Below are 24596 nucleotides of genomic sequence, written 5' to 3' on the forward strand. Positions count from 1 at the left end.
GAGCATCAGTTGAGGATGATGAACGCTCTGGTCATCAATCACCATCAAAAGCAGATGGCAACATTTAAAGAGTGAGGAAGGCCAGTGTTATGCAAATACTAATAATACCGCAATAATCAATGGACTTAATAGTGAATAAACCCACTATTGCCTGGGTAAATACTTAAACCAAAGTAGGCAAATGATCAATATATCTTAGATGATCTTTAATGGTTGATTTGAAACACACAGAATTTTTTAAATTTATTATGTTTAGAGTTGGGTCAAAACATTTAAAAGGACACAATTTTTTCTCAAATATTTGATACAGGTGCATATATTAAAGTTTTGATTTGGTACTATATATTAGATAGTTATTATATTCTATATTCTTAATAAAACATACAGTTATGGAAAAGTATACATAACCAATGCACGATACCAAAAATTTAAAACAAGGGAGAATTACTTCCTCTTATTATTACAAATGTGGAATAAGATACATTAAAACAAAGGAAACTTACTGTATTTTTAGCTATCAAACATAATGTAAAAGCTTTTCATAGTGATAAAATGTGGAACAAAAAAAAAACTGTGAGGGATTATCCTCATGACATTGTTAACAACTTTCAATGCTCTTCCTGTGATGTGCTGCTGATGCTGATCACAATTACAGATGGATTTTGCGCGGAGAACGCCTTGCTTCACAAACTGATGTGCTGCCGATGCTGATCACATTTGTGGATGAATTTTTCACCGGAGAACACCTTGCTTCACAAATTGATGTGCCGCTTATGCTGATCACAGTTAAGGATGGATTTTACTCAGAGAACAGTTTACTTCACAAATCGAAGTTGGACACGGTGAGGTGCTGGATATTGTTACGAGCTGAAAGTTTTATACAAGATATTATTATATATAAAAAAAAGATATTTTTTTATCTATTAATAAATTACTGTATATGAGGCTATTTTTTTATAACCATGATAATTAGCAGGTCCTTTGTAGTAGGTTGGTAGACAGCAACCACAGAGAGAGGTACTACTGTTCTGCCAAGCAAGTGTGAAGTGGAAACCTGTAATTGTTTTACATTATGGTAGGATTGCTGGTGTCTTTTTTCTGTCTCATAAACACACAGGATAAAGGATATATTTTGCTACATCTACTTACACTTAGGTCACACTACACATGCATGCACACACATTTATATACACACCCATCTAGATTTTCTTCTATTTTCTTAATAATGCTTCTTCTTCCTTATTTCTGCTTATCTCCATACGGAAGCAGAAAAGAATTCTTCTTCCATAAGCCATGCAAGTCGTAAGAGGTGACTAAAATGCTGGGAGCGAGGGGATAGTAACCTCTTCTCCTGTATAAATTACTAAATTTAAAAAGAAAAACTTTTGTTTTTCTTTTTAGGTCACCCAGCCTTGGTGGGATATGGCCAGTTTATTGAAAGAGAGAGAAAAAAAAGTGTAACACTAGAACATCTTATTAAAAAATGTTTTGCCAACGTGAAGCTTTACCCATCCAAAAATTGGATTGATAAAGCTTCTTTGTCATTAGCATGAAAATTCTGCCTACACTTCACCATCCACAATGAATAAAAAATTTAAATTATGCTTCAAATCTCTATCATTCATGGCTTCTCATCCAGCATCTAGCTACTTTCACTCTTAACAAACCCATTTGCTTTCTCAGTTTTCTAACCTTATTTATCTCTCTCCAAAACTATTTACTGACAAAAACTCACTTTTTCATTTTTGTTTCTGCACTTCTTCACCACTAACTTAAATATATTGTTTCTTTTCTATATATCAGTTTGACATTGTAAAATCATATCATATGCCAACCTTTCACTCATGATAACCATTCTAGAAACATAAAAATAGAGAACTCTTGTCTCACCATTCTACCAACAATATCTCTTTCCTCTACCACCTATTTGCCTATAATCACAGCAAACTTCTGCTATGGACTCTGATGCTGTATTCTAAAATCCATACAACACCTTTATGATATTACCTCAATTACTTTCCATCGCAACAGTCAGTCTTCCCCCAACAACTGCTTCTTACGTCTTGCTAATAATCTTTGTCTATTATTAATTTACTTTGACTTATTTTTTTTTTCCAAGATACCGGTCCTTTCCCACCGAGGCAGGGTGACCCAAAGTTAGTAATTTAAACAGAAAGGGCTACTAGCCTCTTGCTCCAGAGTTTCAGTCACCTCTAACGACATACATGGCTTACACAGGAAGAATTATTTTCCACTTCCCCACAGAGTTTTACTTTATCATCTACTGACATTCTTCTCATATTCTACCTTCCACTATTTATACTCCAGCTACCAATAAGGAAAAATAAAGACTTCAGTACTCTTCTAAAAACATGTACAGTACTGTATCTGCAAAGACCTACCCATTAACTTTAGCCAATAGCAAAAATAAAAAGCCAGCACATGAAAGACAAAATATTCAATGCAATAAGAAGCAAATGCCTTATCAACTATGATAAACTTGCCTTCAAAATAGGTGGTATCCATGGCATCATCTGGTTGAGGGACAAATGGGGCTGGCATATCCCTCAAGTTGGGTAAATTGATGCAATGAAATAAGGAGCTTGATTTGATCAATTCAAAGTCTGCCCGTACTTTTGGATCAAAGGCCAAGAGCTTGTCTATTATCTTGATAGCAGCTTCAGATAATGCCTCATCACCCTCTGGCCAGGGAATATCTAGAATGATACACCAGGAATATTAAAGTTACAGGAAATAATGAAACTTTGTAAATAAAATCTTTTATTTTGTAAGAACAGAAGTTTTTTTTTTTCAACAAGTCGGCCGTCTCCCACCGAGGCAGGGTGACCCAAAAAAGTAAGAAAATCCCCAAAAAGAAAATACTTTCATCATCATTCAACACTTTCACCACACTCACACATTATCACTGTTTTTGCAGAGGTGCTCAGAATACAACAGTTTAGAAGCATACACATATAAAGATACACAACATATCCCTCCAAACTGCTAATACTTCAATAATGTATTCCCACAAACATGTATCATAGGGAACACTGTACTATGAAGAGTTATCAAATATAGAGCATTTTTAAAATGTTTAAAAAAATGTTCAAAATGCAAAAATGATGACAATCAGCAGAAACCTTAAGGAACAAAAAACATTATTAGTTTAGAAGAAACTCCAATTACATTTACAAAAAAAAAAAGTTTTGTAAGACTTAAATCCACTTTATATTTAGAGATAATATTTTCTGAAGGGATTCTGGTAAGCTGATTAGCTGGACATGAGCCCTGGAGGTGGGAAATACAATGCCTGCACTCAAAAGGAGGGTTTGAGATATTTGCTGTTTAAAGGGACATATAAACTATCGTATCTGCGCACCTCTGCCAAGACAGTAATACCATAAATGATGGTGAAAGTGTTTCTTTATCGGGTCACCCTGCATTGGTGGGAGACGGCCAGTGTGTTAAAAAGAGAAATTCGTTTTTAACACCAGAGTGGCATACAGAAACAATATCTAAATGTACATAAATTAATCTTGTAAATGTCATTTGCACTACTGCACTATTTGTTTAATTAATAAATTCAGTAAAAGAATTAATATACTAAACAATATCTGAAAGTGATGTTACCTCGGTGAAGAATGTTATGAAACACAGCCTCAGGAGTTTCATCATTAAAAGGTGGAACACCAGTCATAAACTCAAAAAGACATACTCCCAGAGCCCACCAGTCTACCGCTGACCCTGAAAGTGAGCAAAAAATAAGAAACAAAGAAAAGATAATAAGTTAAACAACTGATGTACAAAAAATATTAAAGAAATTAACATGAGAGAAAATGCACAAAAATGTATTTCCAAAGATTAGAAAATTTATAGCCCAGTAAGCTATTTCTTAAAGGTAGTAGGCTGGTAGACAGCAACCACCCAGGGAGGTACTACCGTCCTGCCAAGTGAGTGTAAAATGAAAGCCTGTAATTGTTTTACATGATGGTAGGATTGCTGATGTTTTTTGTCTGTCTCATAAATATGCAAGATTACAGGTATGTCTTGCTACTTCTACTTACACTTAGGTCACACTACACATACATGTACACATTTATTTATACACACTCATCTGAGTTTTCTTTGATTTTATCTTAATAGTTCTTGGTCTTATTACTTTTCCTTTTATATCCATGGGGAAGTGGAATAAGAATCTTTCCTCCGTAAGCCATGCGTGTTGTAAAAGTCAACTAAAATGCCGGGAACAATGGGCTAGTAACCCCTTTTCCTGTAAAGATTACTAAAAAGAATAAGAAGAAGAAAATTGTCAAAGTGGGAAGTCTGAATGTGTGTGGATGTTGTGCAAATGATAAGAAAGAGATGATTGTGGATGTTATGAATGAGAAGAAGCTGGATGTCCTGGCTTTAAGTGAAACAAAGCTGAAGGGGGTGGGAGAGTTTCAATGGAGAGGAATAAATGGGATTAGGTCAGGGGTTTCAAATAGAGTTAGAGCTAAAGAAGGAGTAGCAATAATGTTGAAGGATAAGCTATGGCAGGAAAAGAGGGACTACAAATGTATTAATTCAAGGATTATGTGGAGTAAAATAAAGATTGGATGTGAAAAGTGGGTTATAATAAGCGTGTATGCACCTGGAGAAGAGAGAAGCGTAGAGGAGAGAGAGAGATTTTGGGAAATGTTGAGTGAATGCATGGAGAGTTTTGAATCAAGTGTGAGAGTAATGGTGGTTGGGGATTTCAATGCTAAAGTGGGTAAAAATGTTATGGAGGGAGTAGTAGGTAAATTTGGGGTGCCAGGGGTAAATGTAAATGGGGAGCCTTTAATTGAGCTATGTGTAGAAAGAGATTTGGTAATAAGTAATACATATTTTATGAAAAAGAGGATAAATAAATATACAAGGTATGATGTAGCAAGTAATGAAAGTAGTTTATTAGATTATGTATTGGTGGATAAAAGGTTGATGGGTAGGCTCCAGGATGTACATGTTTATAGAGGGGCAACTGATATATCGGATCATTATTTAGTTGTAGCTACAGTTAGAGTAAGAGGTAGATGGGAAAAGAGGAAGGTGGCAACAACAAGTAAGAGGGAGGTGAAAGTGTATAAACTAAGGGAGGAGGAAGTTCGGGTGAGATATAAGCGACTATTGGCAGAAAGGTGGGCTAGTGCAAAGATGAGTAGTGGGGGGGTTGAAGAGGGTTGGAATAGTTTTAAAAATGCAGTATTAGAATGTGGGGCAGAAGTTTGTGGTTATAGGAGGGTGGGGGCAGGAGGAAAGAGGAGTGATTGGTGGAATGATGAAGTAAAGGGTGTGATAAAAGAGAAAAAGGTAGCTTATGAGAGTTTTTTACAAAGCAGAAGTGTTATAAGAAGAGCAGAGTATATGGAGAGTAAAAGAAAGGTAAAGAGAGTGGTGAGAGAGTGCAAAAGGAGAGCAGATGATAGAGTGGGAGAGGCACTGTCAAGAAATTTTAATGAAAATAAGAAAAAATTTTGGAGTGAGCTAAACAAGTTAAGAAAGCCTAGGGAAAGTATGGATTTGTCAGTTAAAAACAGAGTAGGGGAGTTAGTAGATGGGGAGATGGAGGTATTAGGTAGATGGCGAGAATATTTTGAGGAACTTTTAAATGTTAAGGAAGAAAGAGAGGGAGTAATTTCATGCACTGGTCAGGGAGGTATACCATCTTTTAGGAGTGAAGAAGAGCAGAATGTAAGTGTGGGGGAGGTACGTGAGGCATTACGTAAAATGAAAGGGGGTAAAGCAGCTGGAACTGATGGGATCATGACAGAAATGTTAAAAGCAGGAGGGGATATAGTGTTGGAGTGGTTGGTACTTTTGTTTAATAAATGTATGAAAGAGGGGAAGGTACCTAGGGATTGGCGGAGAGCATGTATAGTCCCTTTATATAAAGGGAAAGGGGACAAAAGAGACTCTAAAAATTATAGAGGAAGAAGTTTGCTGAGTAAACCAGGAAAAGTGTACGGTAGGGTTATAATTGAAAGAATTAGAGGTAAGACAAAATGTAGGATTGTGGATGAGCAAGGAGGTTTCAGAGTGGGTAGGGGATGTGTAGATCAAGTGTTTACATTGAAGCATATATGTGAACAGTATATAGATAAAGGTAGGGAAGTTTTTATTGCATTTATGGATTTAGAAAAGGCTTATGATAGAGTGGATAGAGGAGCAATGTGGCAGATGTTGCAAGTATATGGAATAGGTGGTAAGTTATTAAATGCTGTAAAGAGTTTTTATGAGGATAGTGAGGCTCAGGTTAGGGTGTGTAGAAGAGAGGGAGACTACTTCCTGGTAAAAGTAGGTCTTAGACAGGGATGTGTAATGTTACCATGGTTGTTTAATATATTTATAGATGGGGTTGTAAAGGAAGTAAATGCTAGGGTGTTTGGGAGAGGGGTGGGATTAAATTTTGGGGAATCAAATTCAAAATGGGAATTGACACAGTTACTTTTTGCTGATGATACTGTACTTATGGGAGAGTCTAAAGAAAAATTGCAAAGGTTAGTGGATGAGTTTGGGAATGTGTGTAAAGGTAGAAAGTTGAAAGTGAACATAGAAAAGAGTAAGGTGATGAGGTTATCAAATGATTTAGATAAAGAAAAATTGGATATCAAATTGGGGAGGAGGAGTATGGAAGAAGTGAATGTTTTCAGATACTTGGGAGTTGACGTGTTGGCGGATGGATTTATGAAGGATGAGGTTAATCATAGAATTGATGAGGGAAAAAAGGTGAGTGGTGCGTTGAGGTATATGTGGAGTCAAAAAACGTTATCTATGGAGGCAAAGAAGGGAATGTATGAAAGTATAGTAGTACCAACACTCTTATATGGGTGTGAAGCTTGGGTGGTAAATGCATCAGCGAGGAGACGGTTGGAGGCAGTGGAGATGTCCTGTTTAAGGGCAATGTGTGGTGTAAACATTATGCAGAAAATTCGGAGTGTGGAAATTAGGAAAAGGTGTGGAGTTAATAAAAGTATTAGTCAGAGAGCAGAAGAGGGGTTGTTGAGGTGGTTTGGTCATTTGGAGAGAATGGATCAAAGTAGAATGACATGGAAAGCATATAAATCTATAGGGGAAGGAAGGCGGGGTAGGGGTCGTCCTCGAAAGGGTTGGAGAGAGGGGGTAAAGGAGGTTTTGTGGGCAAGGGGCTTGGACTTCCAGCAAGCATGCGTGAGAGTGTTAGATAGGAGTGAATGGAGACGAATGGTACTTGGGACCTGACGATCTGTTGGAGTGTGAGCAGGGTAATATTTAGTGAAGGGATTCAGGGAAACCGGTTATTTTCATATAGTCGGACTTGAGTCCTGGAAATGGGAAGTACAATGCCTGCACTTTAAAGGAGGGGGTTGGGATATTGGCAGTTTGGAGGGATATGTTGTGTATCTTTATATGTGTATGCTTCTAAACTGTTGTATTCTGAGCACCTCTGCAAAAACAGTGATAATGTGTGAGTGTGGTAAAAGTGTTGAATGATGATGAAAGTATTTTCTTTTTTGGGATTTTCTTTCTTTTTTGAGTCACCCTGCCTCGGTGGGAGACGGCCGACTTGTTGAAAAAAAAAAAAAGCTATTTCTTATTACTTATCTGATGCTATTAGGCAATAATCACTATCTTCCCATTGGCCATCTCCCACCGAGGCAGGGTGACCCAAAAAAGAAAAACTTTCACCATCATTCAACACTTTCACCATCTGGGTGCAGAGATACCCAAATGTGACAGTTTAGATGCCACTCCAAACATCTTCCTATTTTTGTTTTTTTCATCAAACAGGCTGTATCCCTCCAAAGCAGGGTGACCCAAAAAGAAAAACAAAAGCGTCTCTTTTTAAATTTAGTAATGTATACAAGAGAAGGGGTTACTAGCCTCTTGTTCCCGGCATAGCTTACAGAGGAAGAATTCTGTTCCACTTCCCCATGGACCATCTTCCTATTTTTTTTTTAACATGTCGGTTGTTTCCCACTAAGGCAGGGTGACCCAAAAAGAAAGAAAAACTTTCATTATCATTCAACACTTTCACCATCACTCATACATAAGCACTGTCTTTGAAGAGGTACCGAGATGCGACAGTTCAGATGTCCCTCCAAACTGCCAATATCCCCAACCCCTCCTTTAACCCTCTGACTGTCGCGGCCGTATATATACGTCTTACGAGGTACCGTGTTTGACGTATATATACTCATAAATTCTAGCGGCTTCAAATCAAGCAGGAGAAAGCTGGTAGGCCCACATGTGAGAGAATGGGTCTGTGTGGTCAGTGTGCACCATATAAAAAAAATCCTGGAGCATGCAGTGCATAATGGGGAAAAAAAAAACTCCGACCGTTTTTTTTAATTAAAATGCCGACTTTGTGGTCTATTTTCATATAGTATTTATAGTTGTATTCTCGTTTTCTTGGTCTCATTTGATAGAATGGAAAACATATTATAGAAATAGAGGTGATTTTGATTGATTTTACTATAAAAAGAACCTAGAAATGGAGCTCAAAGTAGGGGAAATGTTTGATTTTTGCCAATGTTCAAAAGTAAACAAATGATGCTATTGTCCAATAAATGTCCAACTAGCCATTCTAATATGCAGTCATGAATGGGTTGATGTTATTTATACAGTTATTACAGTATTGCAGTAGTCTGCATAATAGTAAGTCTTCAATTTTTTGTTTGAATAAAAATTCAAAATAGAAAGCAAGAATAATATCAGAGGGGCCTGGAGACATGACTGATGAACAAAGAAAATGTTATTTTAGAGCCAGGAAAGTCTGCATTGTTCATTCTGGACCTTATTTTGAAATTGTCATATTTTTTAGTTTTCGTGAAATTGGCCAAATTGCAAATTTCTGTCCATATTATTAGGTAGTTGAAATCGGTAAATGGGCAGTTTCTTGTACTCCATCGATAGAAAAAATGGAGTTCTAAAGAAATAGCTATGAGTTTGGTCGACTGGAACAATGGAATTAGCCGAAAATAGGGCTCAAAGTGGGCGAAATCGCCGATTTGTAAACAGCGCCGAGGTCGCTAACTTCGCGAGAGCGTAATTCCGTCAGTTTTCCATCAAATTTCGTTTTTTTGGTGTCATTACAATCGGGAAAAGATTCTCTATCATTTCATAAGAAAAAATAATTCTTTTTTTTTTTAAATTTTGCGACACCAGGAGACACCTCAGGATTGGGGGTTGCGAGAGTCAAAGGGTTAAAGTGCAGGCATTGTACTTCCCATTTCCAGGACTCAATGCCGGCTAACAGGTTTCCCTGAGTCGTTTCACAAAATATTACCCTGCTCACACTCCAACAACTCGTCAGGTCCCAAAAACCATTTGTTTCCATTCATTCTTATCTAACACGCTCACACACACTTGCTGGAAGTCCAAGCCCCTCCCCACAAAACCTCCCTCACCCCTTCCCTCCAACCTTTTCAGGGCCAACCCCTACCCTGCCTTCCTTCCCCTACAAATTGATATACTTTCCCAGTCATTCTACTTTGTTCTATTCTTTCTAAATGACCAAACCATCTCAACAGCCCCCCACCCCCCTCTTCAGCCCTCTGACTAATACTTTTACTAACTCCTCGCCTCCTCCTAATTTCCACACTACAAATTCTCTGCATAATATTTACACCACACATTGCCCTTAGGAATATAATTATTAATACCCAAAGCAAATACGGCATCATAATTTCAAGGTGTTATTATTAAAAATTAAATGTTCATAACAGATTGGTTGGTCAATGAGAATAGGAAGTGATGATTACCTATATGTGATGCACTAAATCTGTGTGTAAGTCAGTGGAAGTGTTGGAAGCTCTATCCTCCATCTGGTGAAGAATCTGACACATGTGCAATATCTGGGTATCTGTATATGTAGGCTTCTGCATATGTTCTTGTATTGTATTGTACTGATAAAGCCATTGGATGGCAAAAATCTACAAATAAAGATACCCAGATGTTGTACATGTGTCTAATTTATCTGGTCAGTATTGTATACTAGTCATGCACAATAATAATGGTCTTTTATTACTACACAGGTAAAAGTCACTTTGTGATGAAACACAATACAAGTGTTTACTCTCAGTGTGTTCTAATCACTGAAGGAAAGATACCTGGCATGTCAATTCCCTGACCTTATTTCTAATTTCGAGTTACCAATCTTTCACTATGAAGCTGTACTTTTGCTCTACTACCACTATTGCTTTTATTGTGTGAACATTAATGTACTATCTAAATTTTACATTATATGAGAATATCAAGGATCAAACTACCCTTCAATATTTTTCCTGATATCTTCAATCTACAATACTTCAAGAATGTCTGTAGAGATAAATTTTAACAGAAGCTGATATTTATTTATTTCATCTGACACTATTTTAATGAATTTGTAAATGTCTGTAAATTTGCAACAACAACAAAAAAAAGTACTTGTTACACATTTAATGACTGATGAACCAACCATGGCCAAGATGTAACAGAAGCTCTGGTGCTAAATAATCTGGAGTACCCAGGATGCGAGATTCAGAACGAGATGGTTGTGCTCCTCTCCTGACACTTTTTGGGGCTCGTAGCGGTGTCTGGCCAAATTCTTGCAGTGGTGTGCTAGGCACACTCTGTAAATATAATAATTTTTATTATAAAAATTCCCAGCTTGAACAAATATATAAATCAGGGGCTCTTGGCTGCTATAAAAACTGCATGGGTGCTTAGAAAGCTAGCCACCAACAAGACAAACAGAACTTGTTGTAAAAATGGTCTATACCATTCATCTTTATTTTTGAGTAACCCATAGCATATACAAATTTATATTTATTAATGAGTGATAAACAAAGGACAACAAACATAGGGCCAAGAGAAGCCCTGGAATGCACTCAGTATTTTTTTCAGTACTAAAAAGAAATCCATGTATATTATGGTTGTAACCAAAATTTACTAATTAATGGAAGATGCCTAATGGTAAACAGACTTTTATTTTATAGAAAAAATGTCAAAAATAAAAAGTAATATTTAAAAACATTAAGATCATCACTTGTATTATATCTATAAAATTATACGATTAAATAATCAGAGGAGTAATTAGCAAGTACCACTGCAAACAATATACACAGCAGGTTAGCTGTTTGCACAACTGACTTACAAATACTTAAACTCACAGGTATTCTAGCTGGGGTATGGTAACTAAAGAATAGCTGTGAATGTTGGCTGTGCGATGACACACTAACAGGAGTGCCAGGGTAATCCTTACAACCAATCTCCCTCTCCGAAACATCACTGCTCATGTCACTTTCACTGTACCATCTGACTGGCTGCAGCATCAAATTTGATTACTGTATTTAAAAAGCACATCAAAATGAGTAGAAATATTCACAACTGTAGATGAAACCAGATGATGAAAGCTAGATCAACCAGGCTGTGATGGATATGTGGGTCAGTGGGCCACCAGCAATAACAGCCTGGTTAACCAGGCAGGCACCAGCCTGGCCAAAGGCTGGACTTTGGGAGTAGAAAAACTCTTGGAACTCATCAAAGGTATATCAATGGTATATGTTTTGGTTCACTTTAGACCATTATTAAGTCACAATTTTGTAATGATCCAGGATAAATCAAAATACTGTCTAGGTCAATCGTCAATCTGTAGTAATGGTAATTATTTATGTTCCTGGGGAACAGGAGGCAACCAGGTTTGCTACGAGGAAGAGGACATAGCTACAATTCCTTAAATGAAGAGCCTTTCATTATGAAGAGAGTAAATCTAAAAATTCCAAACACTGCAAAATGTAAGCTGAATATTTACCGTAAAAGCTCAATTTAGTGGGTTAATAGGGAAAAATGGTAACCAATAATGCCAAATGTCCAGCAATTTTGAGTGTTAAAAAAATATAAAAAAAAAAAAAAAAAAAAAAGCAATATTGGTAGCCTCCTGTATACATATATACTGCAGTATAGATCGAGAATGAAAAGGCACAATATGGTGTCCAGAACAATACACACATAACCCACACATAAGAGAATGAAACTTATGACAACGTTTTGGTCCAACTTGAACCATTAACTAGTTATGTGTGTATAGATCAAGGTTTTAAGACAATATTTTTAAACATAAACAGAAAGGGGGTTGACCTATTCATGAGTAAAAAGTATCTCGTAATACGGAATAAATAAACGTTGAGAGAGTAGGGGGAATTCGGATCATACTTTTTAAGTTACAAAGAAAGTTTATAAGGCAACATTTTATGCTGTACTGATGGAAAACATGAAGTAACAGGAATGAGTTTTGGAATACAGTGGAACCTCTGAACTTGAACTTAATTGGTTCCAGAATGCTGTTAGAGTGCTGATCTGTTCGAATACAGAACAAATTTTTCACACCCATTTTTTTTTGGTTGGCTGTTATCACTAATCTTTGTAGGCCCCATGGGGACTTATTTATACAAATAATATAAAAAAACACCAAAAAATATGAAGAAACACAAAATAGTTTACAGCAAAGTTCTGGCAGGTTGTGCTTGTTTTATTGAGTGCCGAGCAATTTGTTTACCAAACAAAGCATTCGAATACTGAATTGTTCAAATACGGAGCTGTTCGAGTACCGAGGTTCTACTGTATTTCAGGTCTATTTTGTTTATTTGGATGACTCCTGACTATTAGTACAATGCTAAGGTTGTAAATAAATAGGGAAGGGAACATTATTCTCTTACTTTATTTGCCGTATCATTAACCTGAATGTCGTTGAAGTGGTGAAAAGCTTCTCCAATCCCATCCACAGCCCTTCTGGCATCATTTGCATACACACATTGTCTTTTATTTTCTCTGGAAACAAACAGGCAATCATAATGAGTGTTACATCTTTAATCCTTCATTCACTTTTATACACTACCTATATTCACCAAGAACTCTTTTAACCTTTCTCATGAATACTGTACAATGTCTCATAAATTAAATCAATCAACTCTGTCCTTTAAATCTCCTTACTTTTAGCTATGCTCTCTTTACTAACTCTCATTACTCAAATGTTCAGTATGTTCATGTCCACACTAACCTAATATTGTTGTACCTATGCACTTTTCTATGGGTTGCACACCTATTTTCTTTTTTTTACACATTGAACATTTCCCACCAAGGCAGGGTGACCCATAAAAAGAAGAAACATTTTCATCACTCATTCCATCACTGTTTTGCCAGAGGCATGCCAATACTACAGTTCAAAAACTGCAACAATACAGTACAGTATGGTCATCATTAAAACTATACTCAGAGATCCTTAACCTCTCATGTTTCTAGTTTGCCTCTCCACAATTTGTAGCCTTCATACTACATATTTAGAACTGTCTATATCACTCCTTTTAAACACCCAGTAGCCCTGTGATCTACTGCTGGGAGGTAAAACCAGAGACAGCAACTCTTTTCACATCTTCCAGACACAGTCTTGAACATTTTATTTAAGGTATCACAGTATCCAGAATTTGTAACCTCCATAATACATATTTAGAACTGTTTATATCACTCTGTTTAAATACCCAGTAGCCCTGTGATCTCACAATATTGCTGGGAGGTAAAGCCAGAGACAGCAGCTCTTTTCACATATCCCAGACACAGCCTTTGAACAACATTTTATTTAAGGTATCACAATATTTCTTTTCGGGGATTTTCTTTCTTTTTGGGTCACCCTGCTTTGGTGGAAGATGGCCAACTTGTTAAAAAAAAAAAAATATTTCTTTCACTTGCATAATACTGTTTCAAATGCATTCTTCTTTAGTATATGTTTGTTTGGTTTAGGTGTGGTAAAATATGACAACGAAATATGGCTTTCATTATATTGACATGTAATAAGTGTCAGCTGATAAACCTTACTACATACAACTTAGCTCATTAACCCTTTGATTGTCACAAGCCCCTTTCTGAAACTCATTCTATGTTAAAAAAAAAAAAAAAAAAAAAAAAAAAAAAAAAAAAAAAAAAAAAAAAAAAAAAAAAAAAAAAAAAATAGAGAATCTTTTCCCAATGGTAATGACACCAAAAGTACGAAATCTAATCGAAAACTTATGGAATTATGCTCCCACGATGTTAGTGATCTCAGCAATATATACGCATTGGCGATTTTGCCGACTTTGAACCCTATTTTCGGCCAATTCCATTGTTCCAGTCGACCAAACTCATAGCTATTTCTTTAGAATTGCATTTTTCCTATCAATTGAGTAAAAGAAACCACCCATTTACTGATTTCAACTACCCAATAAAGTGGTCAGAAATTATCAATTTGGCTAATTTCACACAAATTAAAAAAGATGCCAATTTCAAAACAGGGTCCAGAATAAACAATGCAGACATTCTTGGCACTAAAATAACATATCCGCTGCTTATTAGTCATGTCTCTAGGCCCCTCTTATATTACTCTTGCTTTCTATTTTGATTTTTTATTCACACACAAAATAGAAGATTTACTGTTATGCAGACTACTGCATTATTGTAAAAATGGCATAAATAAAATCAGTGCACTAGTGAAAGAATATTAGACTCCCCAGTTGACGTATATTGGACATGTGGTGTGATCTGCTTACTTTTGAACATTAGTAAAAATCGGACATTTCTGCTACTTTGAGCTCAATTTCAAGGTCGTTTTCACCGTGAAACTAATCAAAATCATCTCTATTTCTGTAATATATTTTGCATTCTATCAAATGAGACCAAGAAAACGAGAATACAACCATAAATACTATACGAAAATACTCCTCAAAGTCGGCATTTGAATCCAAAAACATGGTCGGAGTTTTTTTCTTCATTATGCACTGCATGCTGCAGGGTTTTTTTTATACACTGCACACTGACCACACAGACCCATTCTCTCACAGGTGGGCCTACCATCTTTCTCCTGCTTGATTTGAAGCTGTTAGAATTACTGAGTATATATATGTCCGAAACAGTGGCTCGTCAGACGTATATATACGACCGAAACTGTCAAAGGGTTAAGCACATGTTAACCCTTCCCACACTCTTCAAATGCTTCAAGTAACAGCTAAAATAATGCGAGGTAAGCAATAATGTAGTAATATTTATCTAGCAAAACTAAAGAAATTTTGGCAGGAAAATTTGGAGGTGGCTGGAACATTACCATATTTTTCCCACGTTCTTAACTTCATAAAATGCTAATTTCCACAAGGTGCCAGTTTTCAGGCCTGCACCCTGCATTATGAGAGAGTTTACTGATAAACCTGTGACTGGTTTCAAGGAGTTTTCTACCCCTGCAAGGCTGGCTTGCTGAGGTAAAAAGCACAATCTTCAGAATAATTTGCTTTATTAGGAAATACAAAGGAACAAGAGAGAGCCCATTCCACCATCAAAAAACAAAGAACAGTTATTATGAAATAAGTGCTAGAATCAACAAAAATGTTAATAGAAACAGTTAACACATACTCTCCATACAGTTAATTCGTCCTTATTAAAAATATCTCAAATCAACATACCTGCTTTCCCTATCAACAGCAGGAGCACCATGCATATAATTGGTGTCTTGAATACACCTCAATTCTGCCAAGGGACATGGACTCCTCCTCGTGTCTCGCTTTTTAGGGTTTTGACCAGCAACCTGCAGAACTCCGAAACTTCTTGTAAGGCCAGAAGACTGACTGTCTCTTGCAATATTTGTGGGTGGGCTTGCATTACTAGAGCCTATAGAGCGTTTAATACCTCTTGTTTGTGATGGTATTTTGAAATTTTCACACTCCTGATAGGTACTGATGGTGGAATAATTTCTTTCACTTATGTTAATGCATTCCTCTAATCTAGTGCTTTCCCTCTGTTCAAGGGAAACATTATCTGCTTGCACCGATATAGGAAAATTTGATACCTGACCAGAGACAGTTGCAGGCTTACTTGATGAATCAGAACTGCTTTCTGAGGACCTCTGAGGTTCATTATTTGATAGCTTGCAATCAAGCAATGCTGAACATCCTTCAATAGTTGAATGAGACATGTCTGCACCTTCACTTTTCCCAACATGTGGGGGAATTGGTGAACTTGTGGCTATATCTCTGGAGAATACAACCCTAGATATAGAAGGCAAATCGGAAGTGGGGCATCCTACAGGTGACATGTGATGTGTAAGCTGAGATAAGGGTCGTAATCTTGTATGGCACTTATTGGTAACAGTCAAGTCAGCATTTTCCAGCTCTGTGGCTGAGACAGGATCCTTTGGGACAAAAGGTTTGAAGATATCTGAGGTGCAAGATTCATTAGGAGCTATGTCATCTAGGAACACATCACTGTATTCACTGGATGTATGAATCTGTTTTCTAATAACAGACCCCAGCATATTTTCACTATCATCTATAGAACAGCACAATTTTGATTCTGCAGATCTCCCTTCATAACTAGCCAATGACTTGCAAACTTCCTTATTATTTTTGTCAGAAACTAGCATTGTATCATGGATCATATCAGTCTCTCTCTTGGAGTTAATTAAGTGTGTTGAGGTTGCTATTGGTGAATGAGGCACTGGTATAGTGTTAATGCTGTTACAGCTTGTATGACATTTCTTTGGTGAACTGGTACTGATATTTGATGTATCTGAAGACTGCAGATCACCAGAGAGCTCCTCCTTGATTTCATCAAGACTGTTGTCTCTTGATGGATATACAGGCAAAGGGTGAATTCCACTCTCATGCCCATCACTGGACAGAGAGACATCAAAATCACTGGAGATATCTCCCTCTTTTGGAGAGCGGCATGGTAAATGAAATCTGACTGGAGACCTACCTGGGGACTGAATACCTTGAGAAGTATAACCCAATTTACAAACATTACTTTTCTTAACATCACTTTCTTCTTCCTTTCTAGGTGTCATGTCACTGCTAAAATCAAATTTCTTTTTCAAATCTACAAGATTTGCAGAAAACTGAATGGATGGAGTCCCTGAAATAGAAAGGTGTCTACATTAATATTATATGAAAAAGAAAAAGATTTTTACAGTGATTATGTGTGAGTGAGGTGAAAGTGTTGAATACTGATGAAAGTATTTTCATTTTGGGGATTTTCTTTCTTTTTGGGTCACCCTGCCTAGGTGGGAGACAGCCGACTTGTTGAAAAAAAAAAGTATAAGTTCAATACAAAGAACTTTATCCATGAAAGCTCTTGTATAGGTGAGAGGTATGGGTGGCGAATGTTGCAACAAGGAGAAGGCTGGAGGCGGAGGTGATGTCATGTCAGAGGGCAATGTGTGGTGTGAATACAATGCAGAAAATCTGTAGTTTGGAGATTAAGAGGAGGTGCGGGATGACCAAAACTATTATCCAGAGGGCTGAGAAGGGGTTACTGAGATGGTTTGGACATGTAGAGGGAATGTAACGAAATAGAATGACTTCGAGAGTGTATAAATCTGTAGTGGAGGGAAGGCGGGGTAGGGGTTGGCTGAGGAAAGGTTGGAGAAATTTTTTCTTTTTCGGGCCACTCTGCCTTAGCGGGAAACGGCCGATGTGTTAATAAATAAATAATGTTCAATATATATTACAGGTCTCCCTCAACATTCACGTTTTCAACTTTCACGGGCTTCACACATTCGCGAATTAGCAACCGCCAAATTCCCAGCCACCAAATTCCCAGCCGCCAAATCATATTTAAGTTTCCCGCCACCTGCAAGTCCCTACTACCCTCCCTCCGACCCCTGCAACTGGCAGCCAGCCCTCCCACCACTCAGTGTGGTGAGTGTTTTGTTTGTTCATTATTTGCTATTAAACTACAGTATAAATAATGTAAACCCATTCATGGCTGCATATTGGAATGGCTATTCGGACAGGTATTAGACGGTGACATCATGTGTTTATTCTTGAACACTGCAAAGAATTAAACATTTCTGCTACAGCTAATAATAACAATAGTAATAATAATAATAATAATAATAATAATAATAATAATAAATATGATATAATTGAAGAAGGAAATTGTACAAAAACACGAGGGAGTGGTTGACACATCGTCAGTGTGACTTTGTTTATGCTGGAGTGAACATTAGTCTCCCTGCTCTTCCAAACATTTCACAATAATTCATTGTGTTTGGTGCTCGTAGATTGAGTGTGACTGGAGTGGTAGAGGCAGTGATTGAGGCAATGGTATTTAATAACATACATGTTAATAATAATACATGTTATTAATAATAACATGTACTATTATTATTTATAACATTTTTTTTTTTCAACAAGTCGGCCGTCTCCCACCGAGGCAGGGTGACCCAAAAAAGAAAGAAAATCCCCAAAAAGAAAATACATTCATCATCATTCAACACTTTCACCACACTCACACATTATCACTGCTTTTGCAGAGGTGCTCAGAATACAACAGTTTAGAAGCATATACGTATAAAGATACACAACATATCCCTCCAAACTGCCAATATCCCAAATCCCTCCTTTAAAGTGCAGGCATTGTACTTCCCATTTCCAGGACTCAAGTCCGACTATATGAAAATAACTGGTTTCCCTGAATCCCTTCACTAAATATTACCCTGCTCACACTTCAACAGATCGTCAGGTCCCAAGTATCATTCGTCTCCATTCACTCCTATCTAACACGCTCATGCACGCTTGCTGGAAATCCAAGCCCCTCGCCCACAAAACCTCCTTTATCCCCTCTTTCCAACCCTTTCGAGGACGACCCTACCCCTCCTTCCTTCCCCTATAGATTTATATGCTTTCCATGTCATTCTACTTTGATCCATTCTCTCTAAATGACCAAACCACCTCAACAACCCCTCTTCTGCCCTCTGACTAATGCTTTTATTAACTCCACACTTTCTCCTAATTTCCACACTCCGAATTTTCTGCATAATATTTACACCACACATTGCCCTTAGACAGGACATCTCCACTGCCTCCAACCGTCTCCTCGCTGCTGCATTTACCACCCAAGCTTCACATCCATATAAGAGTGTTGGTACTACTATACTTTCATACATTCCCTTTTTTGCCTCCATAGATAACGTGTTTTGACTCCACATATACCTCAACGCACCACTCACCTTTTTTCCCTCATCAATTTAATAACATATATGTTATTTATAACATATATGTTATTAAATACCACTGCCTCAACTGCTGAATTATTGTGAAATGTTTGGAAGAGCAGGGAGACTAATGTTCACTCCAGCATAAACAAAGTCACACTGACGATGTGTCAACCACTCCCTCGTATTTTTGTACAATTTCCTTCTTCAATTATATCGTATTTATTATTATTATTATTATTACTATTGTTATTATTAGCAATAGCAGAAATGTTCAATTCTTTGTAGTGTTCAAGAGTAAACACATGATGTCACCGTCTAATACCTGTCCTAATAGCCATTCCAATATGTAGTCATGAATGGGTTTACATTATTTATTTTGTAGTTTAATAGCAAATAATGAACAAACAAAACACTCACCACACTGAGTGGTGAGAGGGCTGGCTGCCAGTTGCGGGGGTCGGAGGGAGGGTAGTAGGGACTCGCAGTGGTGGAGTCTTTGGTATTTAATAACATACATATTGAATAACATACGTTATTAAAGCATAACATGTATATTTTTTTTTTTTCAACAAGTCGGCCGTCTCCCACTGAGGCAGGGTGACCCAAAAAAGAAAGAAAATCCCCAAAAAGAAAATACTTTCATCATCATTCAACACTTTCACCACACTCACACATTATCACTGTTTTTGCAGAGGTGCTCAGAATACAACAGTTTAGAAGCATACACATATAAAGATACACAACATATCCCTCCAAACTGACAATATCCCAAACCCCTCCTTTAAAGTGCAGGCATTGTACTTCCCATTTCCAGGACTCAAGTCCGACTATATGAAAATAACCGGTTTCCCTGAATCCCTTCACTAAATATTACCCTGCTCACACTCCAACAGATCGTCAGGTCCCAAGTACCATTCATCTCCATTCACTCCTATCTAACACGCTCATGCATGCTTGCTGGAAGTCCAAGCCCCTTGCCCACAAAACCTCCTTTACCCCCTCTCTCCAACCCTTTCGAGGACGACCCCTACCCCGCCTTCCTTCCCCTATAGATTTATATGCTTTCCATGTCATTCTACTTTGATCCTTCTCTCTAAATGACCAAACCACCTCAACAACCCCTCTTCTGCTCTCTGACTAATACTTTTATTAACTCCGCACCTTTTCCTAATTTCCACACTCCGAATTTTCAGCATAATATTTACACCAAACATTGCCCTTAAACAGGACATCTCCACTGCCTCCAACCGTCTCCTCGCTGCTGCATTTACCACCCAAGCTTCACATCCATATAAGAGTGTTGGTACTACTATACTTTCATACATTCCCTTCTTTGCCTCCATAAATAACGTTTTTTGGCTCCACATATACCATAATGCACCACTCACCTTTTTTCCCTCATCAATTCTATGATTAACCTCATCCTTCATAAATCCATCCGCCGACACGTCAACTCCCAAGTATCTGAAAACATTCACTTCTTCCATACTCCTCCTCCCCAATTTGATATCCAATTTTTCTTTATCTAAATCATTTGATACCCTCATCACCTTACTCTTTTCTATGTTCACTTTCAAGTTTCTACCTTTACACACATTCCCAAACTCATTCACTAACATTTGCAATTTTTCTTTAGAATCTCCCATAAGCACAGTATCATCAGCAAAAAGTAACTGTGTCAATTCCCATTTTGAATTTGATTCCCCAAAATTTAATCCCACCCCTCTCCCAAACACCCTAGCATTTACTTCCTTTACAACCCCATCTATAAATATATTAAACAACCATGGTGACATTACACATCCCTGTCTAAGACCTACTTTTACCAGGAAGTAGTCTCCCTCTCTTCTACACACCCTAACCTGAGCCTCACTATCCTCATAAAAACTCTTTACAGCATTTAATAACTTAACACCTATTCCATATACTTGCAACATCTGCCACATTGCTCCTCTATCATATGCCTTTTCTAAATCCATAAATGCAATAAAAACTTCCCTACCTTTATCTAAATACTGTTCACATATATGCTTCAATGTAAACACTTGTTTATCTACACATCCCCTACCCACTCATAAAACTCCTTGCTCATCCACAATCCTACATTCTGTCTTACCTCTAATTCTTTCAATTATAACCCTACCGTACACTTTTCCTGGTATACTCAGTAAACTTATTCCTCTATAATTTTTAGTCTCTTTTGTCCCCTTTCCCTTTATATAAAGGGACTATACATGCTCTCTGCCAATCCCTAGGTACCTTCCCCTCTTTCATACATTTATTAAACAAAAGTACCAACCACTCCAACACTATATCCCCCCCTGCTTTTAACATTTCTGTCATGATCCCATCAGTTCCAGCTGCTTTACCCCCTTTCATTCTACGTAATGCCTCACGTACCTCCCCCACACTTACATTATGCTCTTCTTCACTCCTAAAAGATGGTATACCTCCCTGACCAGTGCATGAAATTACTGCCTCTCTTTCTTCCTTAACATTTAAAAGTTCCTCAAAATATTCTCGCCATCTACCTAATACCTCCATCTCCCCATCTACTAACTTCCCTACTCTGTTTTTAACTGACAAATCCATACTTTCCCTAGGCTTTCTTAACTTGTTTAACTCACTCCAAAATTTTTTCTTATTTTCATTAAAATTTCTTGACAGTGCCTCTCCCACTCTATCATCTGCTCTCCTTTTGCACTCTCTCACCACTCTCTTTACCTTTCTTTTACTCTCCATATACTCTGCTCTTCTTATAACACTTCTGCTTTGTAAAAACCTCTCATAAGCTACCTTTTTCTCTTTTATCACACCCTTTACTTCATCATTCCACCAATCACTCCTCTTTCCTCCTGCCCCCACCCTCCTATAACCACAAACTTCTGCCCCACATTCTAATACTGCATTTTTAAAACTATTCCAACCCTCTTAAACCCCCCCCCCCCACTACTCATCTTTGCACTAGCCCACCTTTCTGCCAATAGTCGCTTATATCTCGCCCGAACTTCCTCCTCTCTTAGTTTATACACTTTCACCTCCCTCTTACTTGTTGTTGCCACCTTCCTCTTTTCCCATCTACCTCTTACTCTAACTGTAGCTACAACTAAATAATGATCCGATATATCAGTTGCCCCTCTATAAACATGTACATCCTGGAGCCTACCCATCAACCTTTTATCCACCAATACATAATCTAATAAACTACTTTCATTACTTGCTACATCATACCTTGTATATTTATTTATCCTCTTTTTCATAAAATATGTATTACTTATTACCAAATCTCTTTCTACACATAGCTCAATTAAAGGCTCCCCATTTACATTTACCCCTGGCACTCCAAATTTTCCTACTACTCCCTCCATAACATTTTTACCCACTTTAGCATTGAAATCCCCAACCACCATTACTCTTACACTTGATTCAAAACTCCCCACGCATTCACTCAACATTTCCCAAAATCTCTCTCTCTCCTCTACACTTCTCTCTTCTCCAGGTGCATACATGCTTATTATAACCCACTTTTCACATCCAATCTTTATTTTACTCCACATAATCCTTGAATTAATACATTTGTAGTCCCTCTTTTCCTGCCATAGCTTATCCTTCAACATTATTGCTACTCCTTCTTTAGCTCTAACTCTATTTGAAACCCCTGACCTAATCCCATTTATTCCTCTCCATTGAAACTCTCCCACCCCCTTCAGCTTTGTTTCACTTAAAGCCAGGACATCCAGCTTCTTCTCATTCATAACATCCGCAATCATCTCTTTCTTATCATTTGCACAACATCCACGCACATTCAGACTTCCCACTTTGACAATTTTCTTCTTCTTATTCTTTTTAGTAATCTTTACAGGAAAAGGGGTTACTAGCCCATTGTTCCCGGCATTTTAGTTGACTTTTTCAACACGCATGGCTTACGAAGGAAAGATTCTTATTCCACTTCCCCATGGATATAAAAGGAAAAGTAATAAGACCAAGAACTATTAAGATAAAATCAAAGAAAACTCAGATGAGTGTGTATAAATAAATGTGTACATGTATGTGTAGTGTGACCTAAGTCACACTACACATACACTACACATACACATACACGACGTTTTCATGTATTTTATGATTATTCATGGTTCAACAAGTTAAGGAAGCAGTATTATAATATATTTCCCTACAATATATTGGGGCAACAAACATTCACGGTTTTTCAACATTCGTGAGGCTCTAGATTCCCTAACCCTCGCGAATGTTGAGGGAGACCTGTATTGAGTTAGTGCTAAAACCACTGGAAGTTGTACAGTGCTTGAGGTATGGAAGGTAACCAGGTTTGATTCACAGAGGGAGAGAATAATGCCAATTCTCTGGATCAAGAACCATCCACCAGCTTCAAAGAACCAGCCATTTCAAGCCTTTCATAAACTGCACGAATGTGAAAAACCTTCCTAGTCGTCCTTCAAAACAGCCACTTTACAGTAACCCCAGGTTACAGTAACACTGGGTGATGGTAACCTAAGTTGACAGTAACCCCAGGTGATGGTAACCCCAGATGATTGTAACCCCAGGTGATGGTAACCCCAGTTGACAGTAACCCCAGGTGATGGTAACCCCAAGTGACAAAGGTGAAAAACCCCTCTAACATAAATAATTACATACACACCCATTATCAAACCTGTCTAGTCAAAAATACTCAAAAATATGTCAACGTAAGTTTAATTTTAGCAAAGGACTCTTCTATATAAATTACTAAATGTAAAAAGCAGAAAAGCTTCATAAGGTTTTCTTCTTATTTGAGTCGCCTTGCTTCAGTGAGAGATAATAATAAGAGACTGTAAAAATTATAGAGGAATAAGCTTACTGAGTATACCAGGAAAAGTATACGGTAGGGTTATAATTGAAAGAATTAGAGGTAAGACAGAATGTAGGATTGCGGATGAGCAAGGAGGTTTCAGAGTGGGTAGGGGATGTGTAGATCAAGTGTTTACATTGAAGCATATATGTGAACAGTATTTAGATAAAGGTAGGGAAGTTTTTATTGCATGTATGGATTTAGAAAAGGCATATGATAGAGTGGATAGAGGTGCAATGTGGCAGATGTTGCAAGTATATGGAATAGGTGGTAAGTTATTAAATGCTGTAAAGAGTTTTTATGAGGATAGTGAGGCTCAGGTTAGGGTGTGTAGAAGAGAGGGAGACTACTTCCCGGTAAAAGTAGGTCTTAGACAGGGATGTGTAATGTCACCATGGTTGTTTAATATATTTATAGATGGGGTTGTAAAGGAAGTAAATGCTAGGGTGTTCGGGAGAGGGGTGGGATTAAATTTTGGGGAATCAAATTCAAAATGGGAATTGACACAGTTACTTTTTGCTGATGATACTGTGCTTATGGGAGATTCTAAAGAAAAATTGCAAAGGTTAGTGGATGAGTTTGGGAATGTGTGTAAAGGTAGAAAGTTGAAAGTGAACATAGAAAAGAGTAAGGTGATGAGGGTGTCAAATGATTTAGATAAAGAAAAATTGGATATCAAATTGGGGAGGAGGAGTATGGAAGAAGTGAATGTTTTCAGATACTTGGGAGTTGACGTGTCGGCGGATGGATTTATGA

The 24596-nt window shown here is 37.5% G+C and overlaps 1 protein-coding gene across 1 annotated transcript in view; it reads right to left on the reverse strand.

Annotated features, from left to right (window-relative positions):
- Positions 1-231: 231 nt before the first annotated feature.
- LOC128702424 (serine/threonine-protein kinase greatwall-like) overlaps positions 232-24596 on the reverse strand; it is a 47299-nt gene continuing 22934 nt past the window's right edge. The window contains exons 10-16 of the mRNA XM_070102159.1: positions 15462-16908; positions 12699-12810; positions 11154-11306; positions 10460-10613; positions 3634-3747; positions 2505-2717; positions 232-867 (exon numbers count right to left, since the gene is read on the reverse strand). Coding sequence (XP_069958260.1) covers positions 821-867; positions 2505-2717; positions 3634-3747; positions 10460-10613; positions 11154-11306; positions 12699-12810; positions 15462-16908 — 2240 coding nt within the window. The 3' untranslated portion in view covers positions 232-820. The remainder of the gene's footprint in view (positions 868-2504; positions 2718-3633; positions 3748-10459; positions 10614-11153; positions 11307-12698; positions 12811-15461; positions 16909-24596) is intronic.

The sequence above is a fragment of the Cherax quadricarinatus genome, chromosome 80 (assembly GCF_038502225.1).
Source record: "Cherax quadricarinatus isolate ZL_2023a chromosome 80, ASM3850222v1, whole genome shotgun sequence".
Taxonomy (NCBI): domain Eukaryota; kingdom Metazoa; phylum Arthropoda; class Malacostraca; order Decapoda; family Parastacidae; genus Cherax; species Cherax quadricarinatus.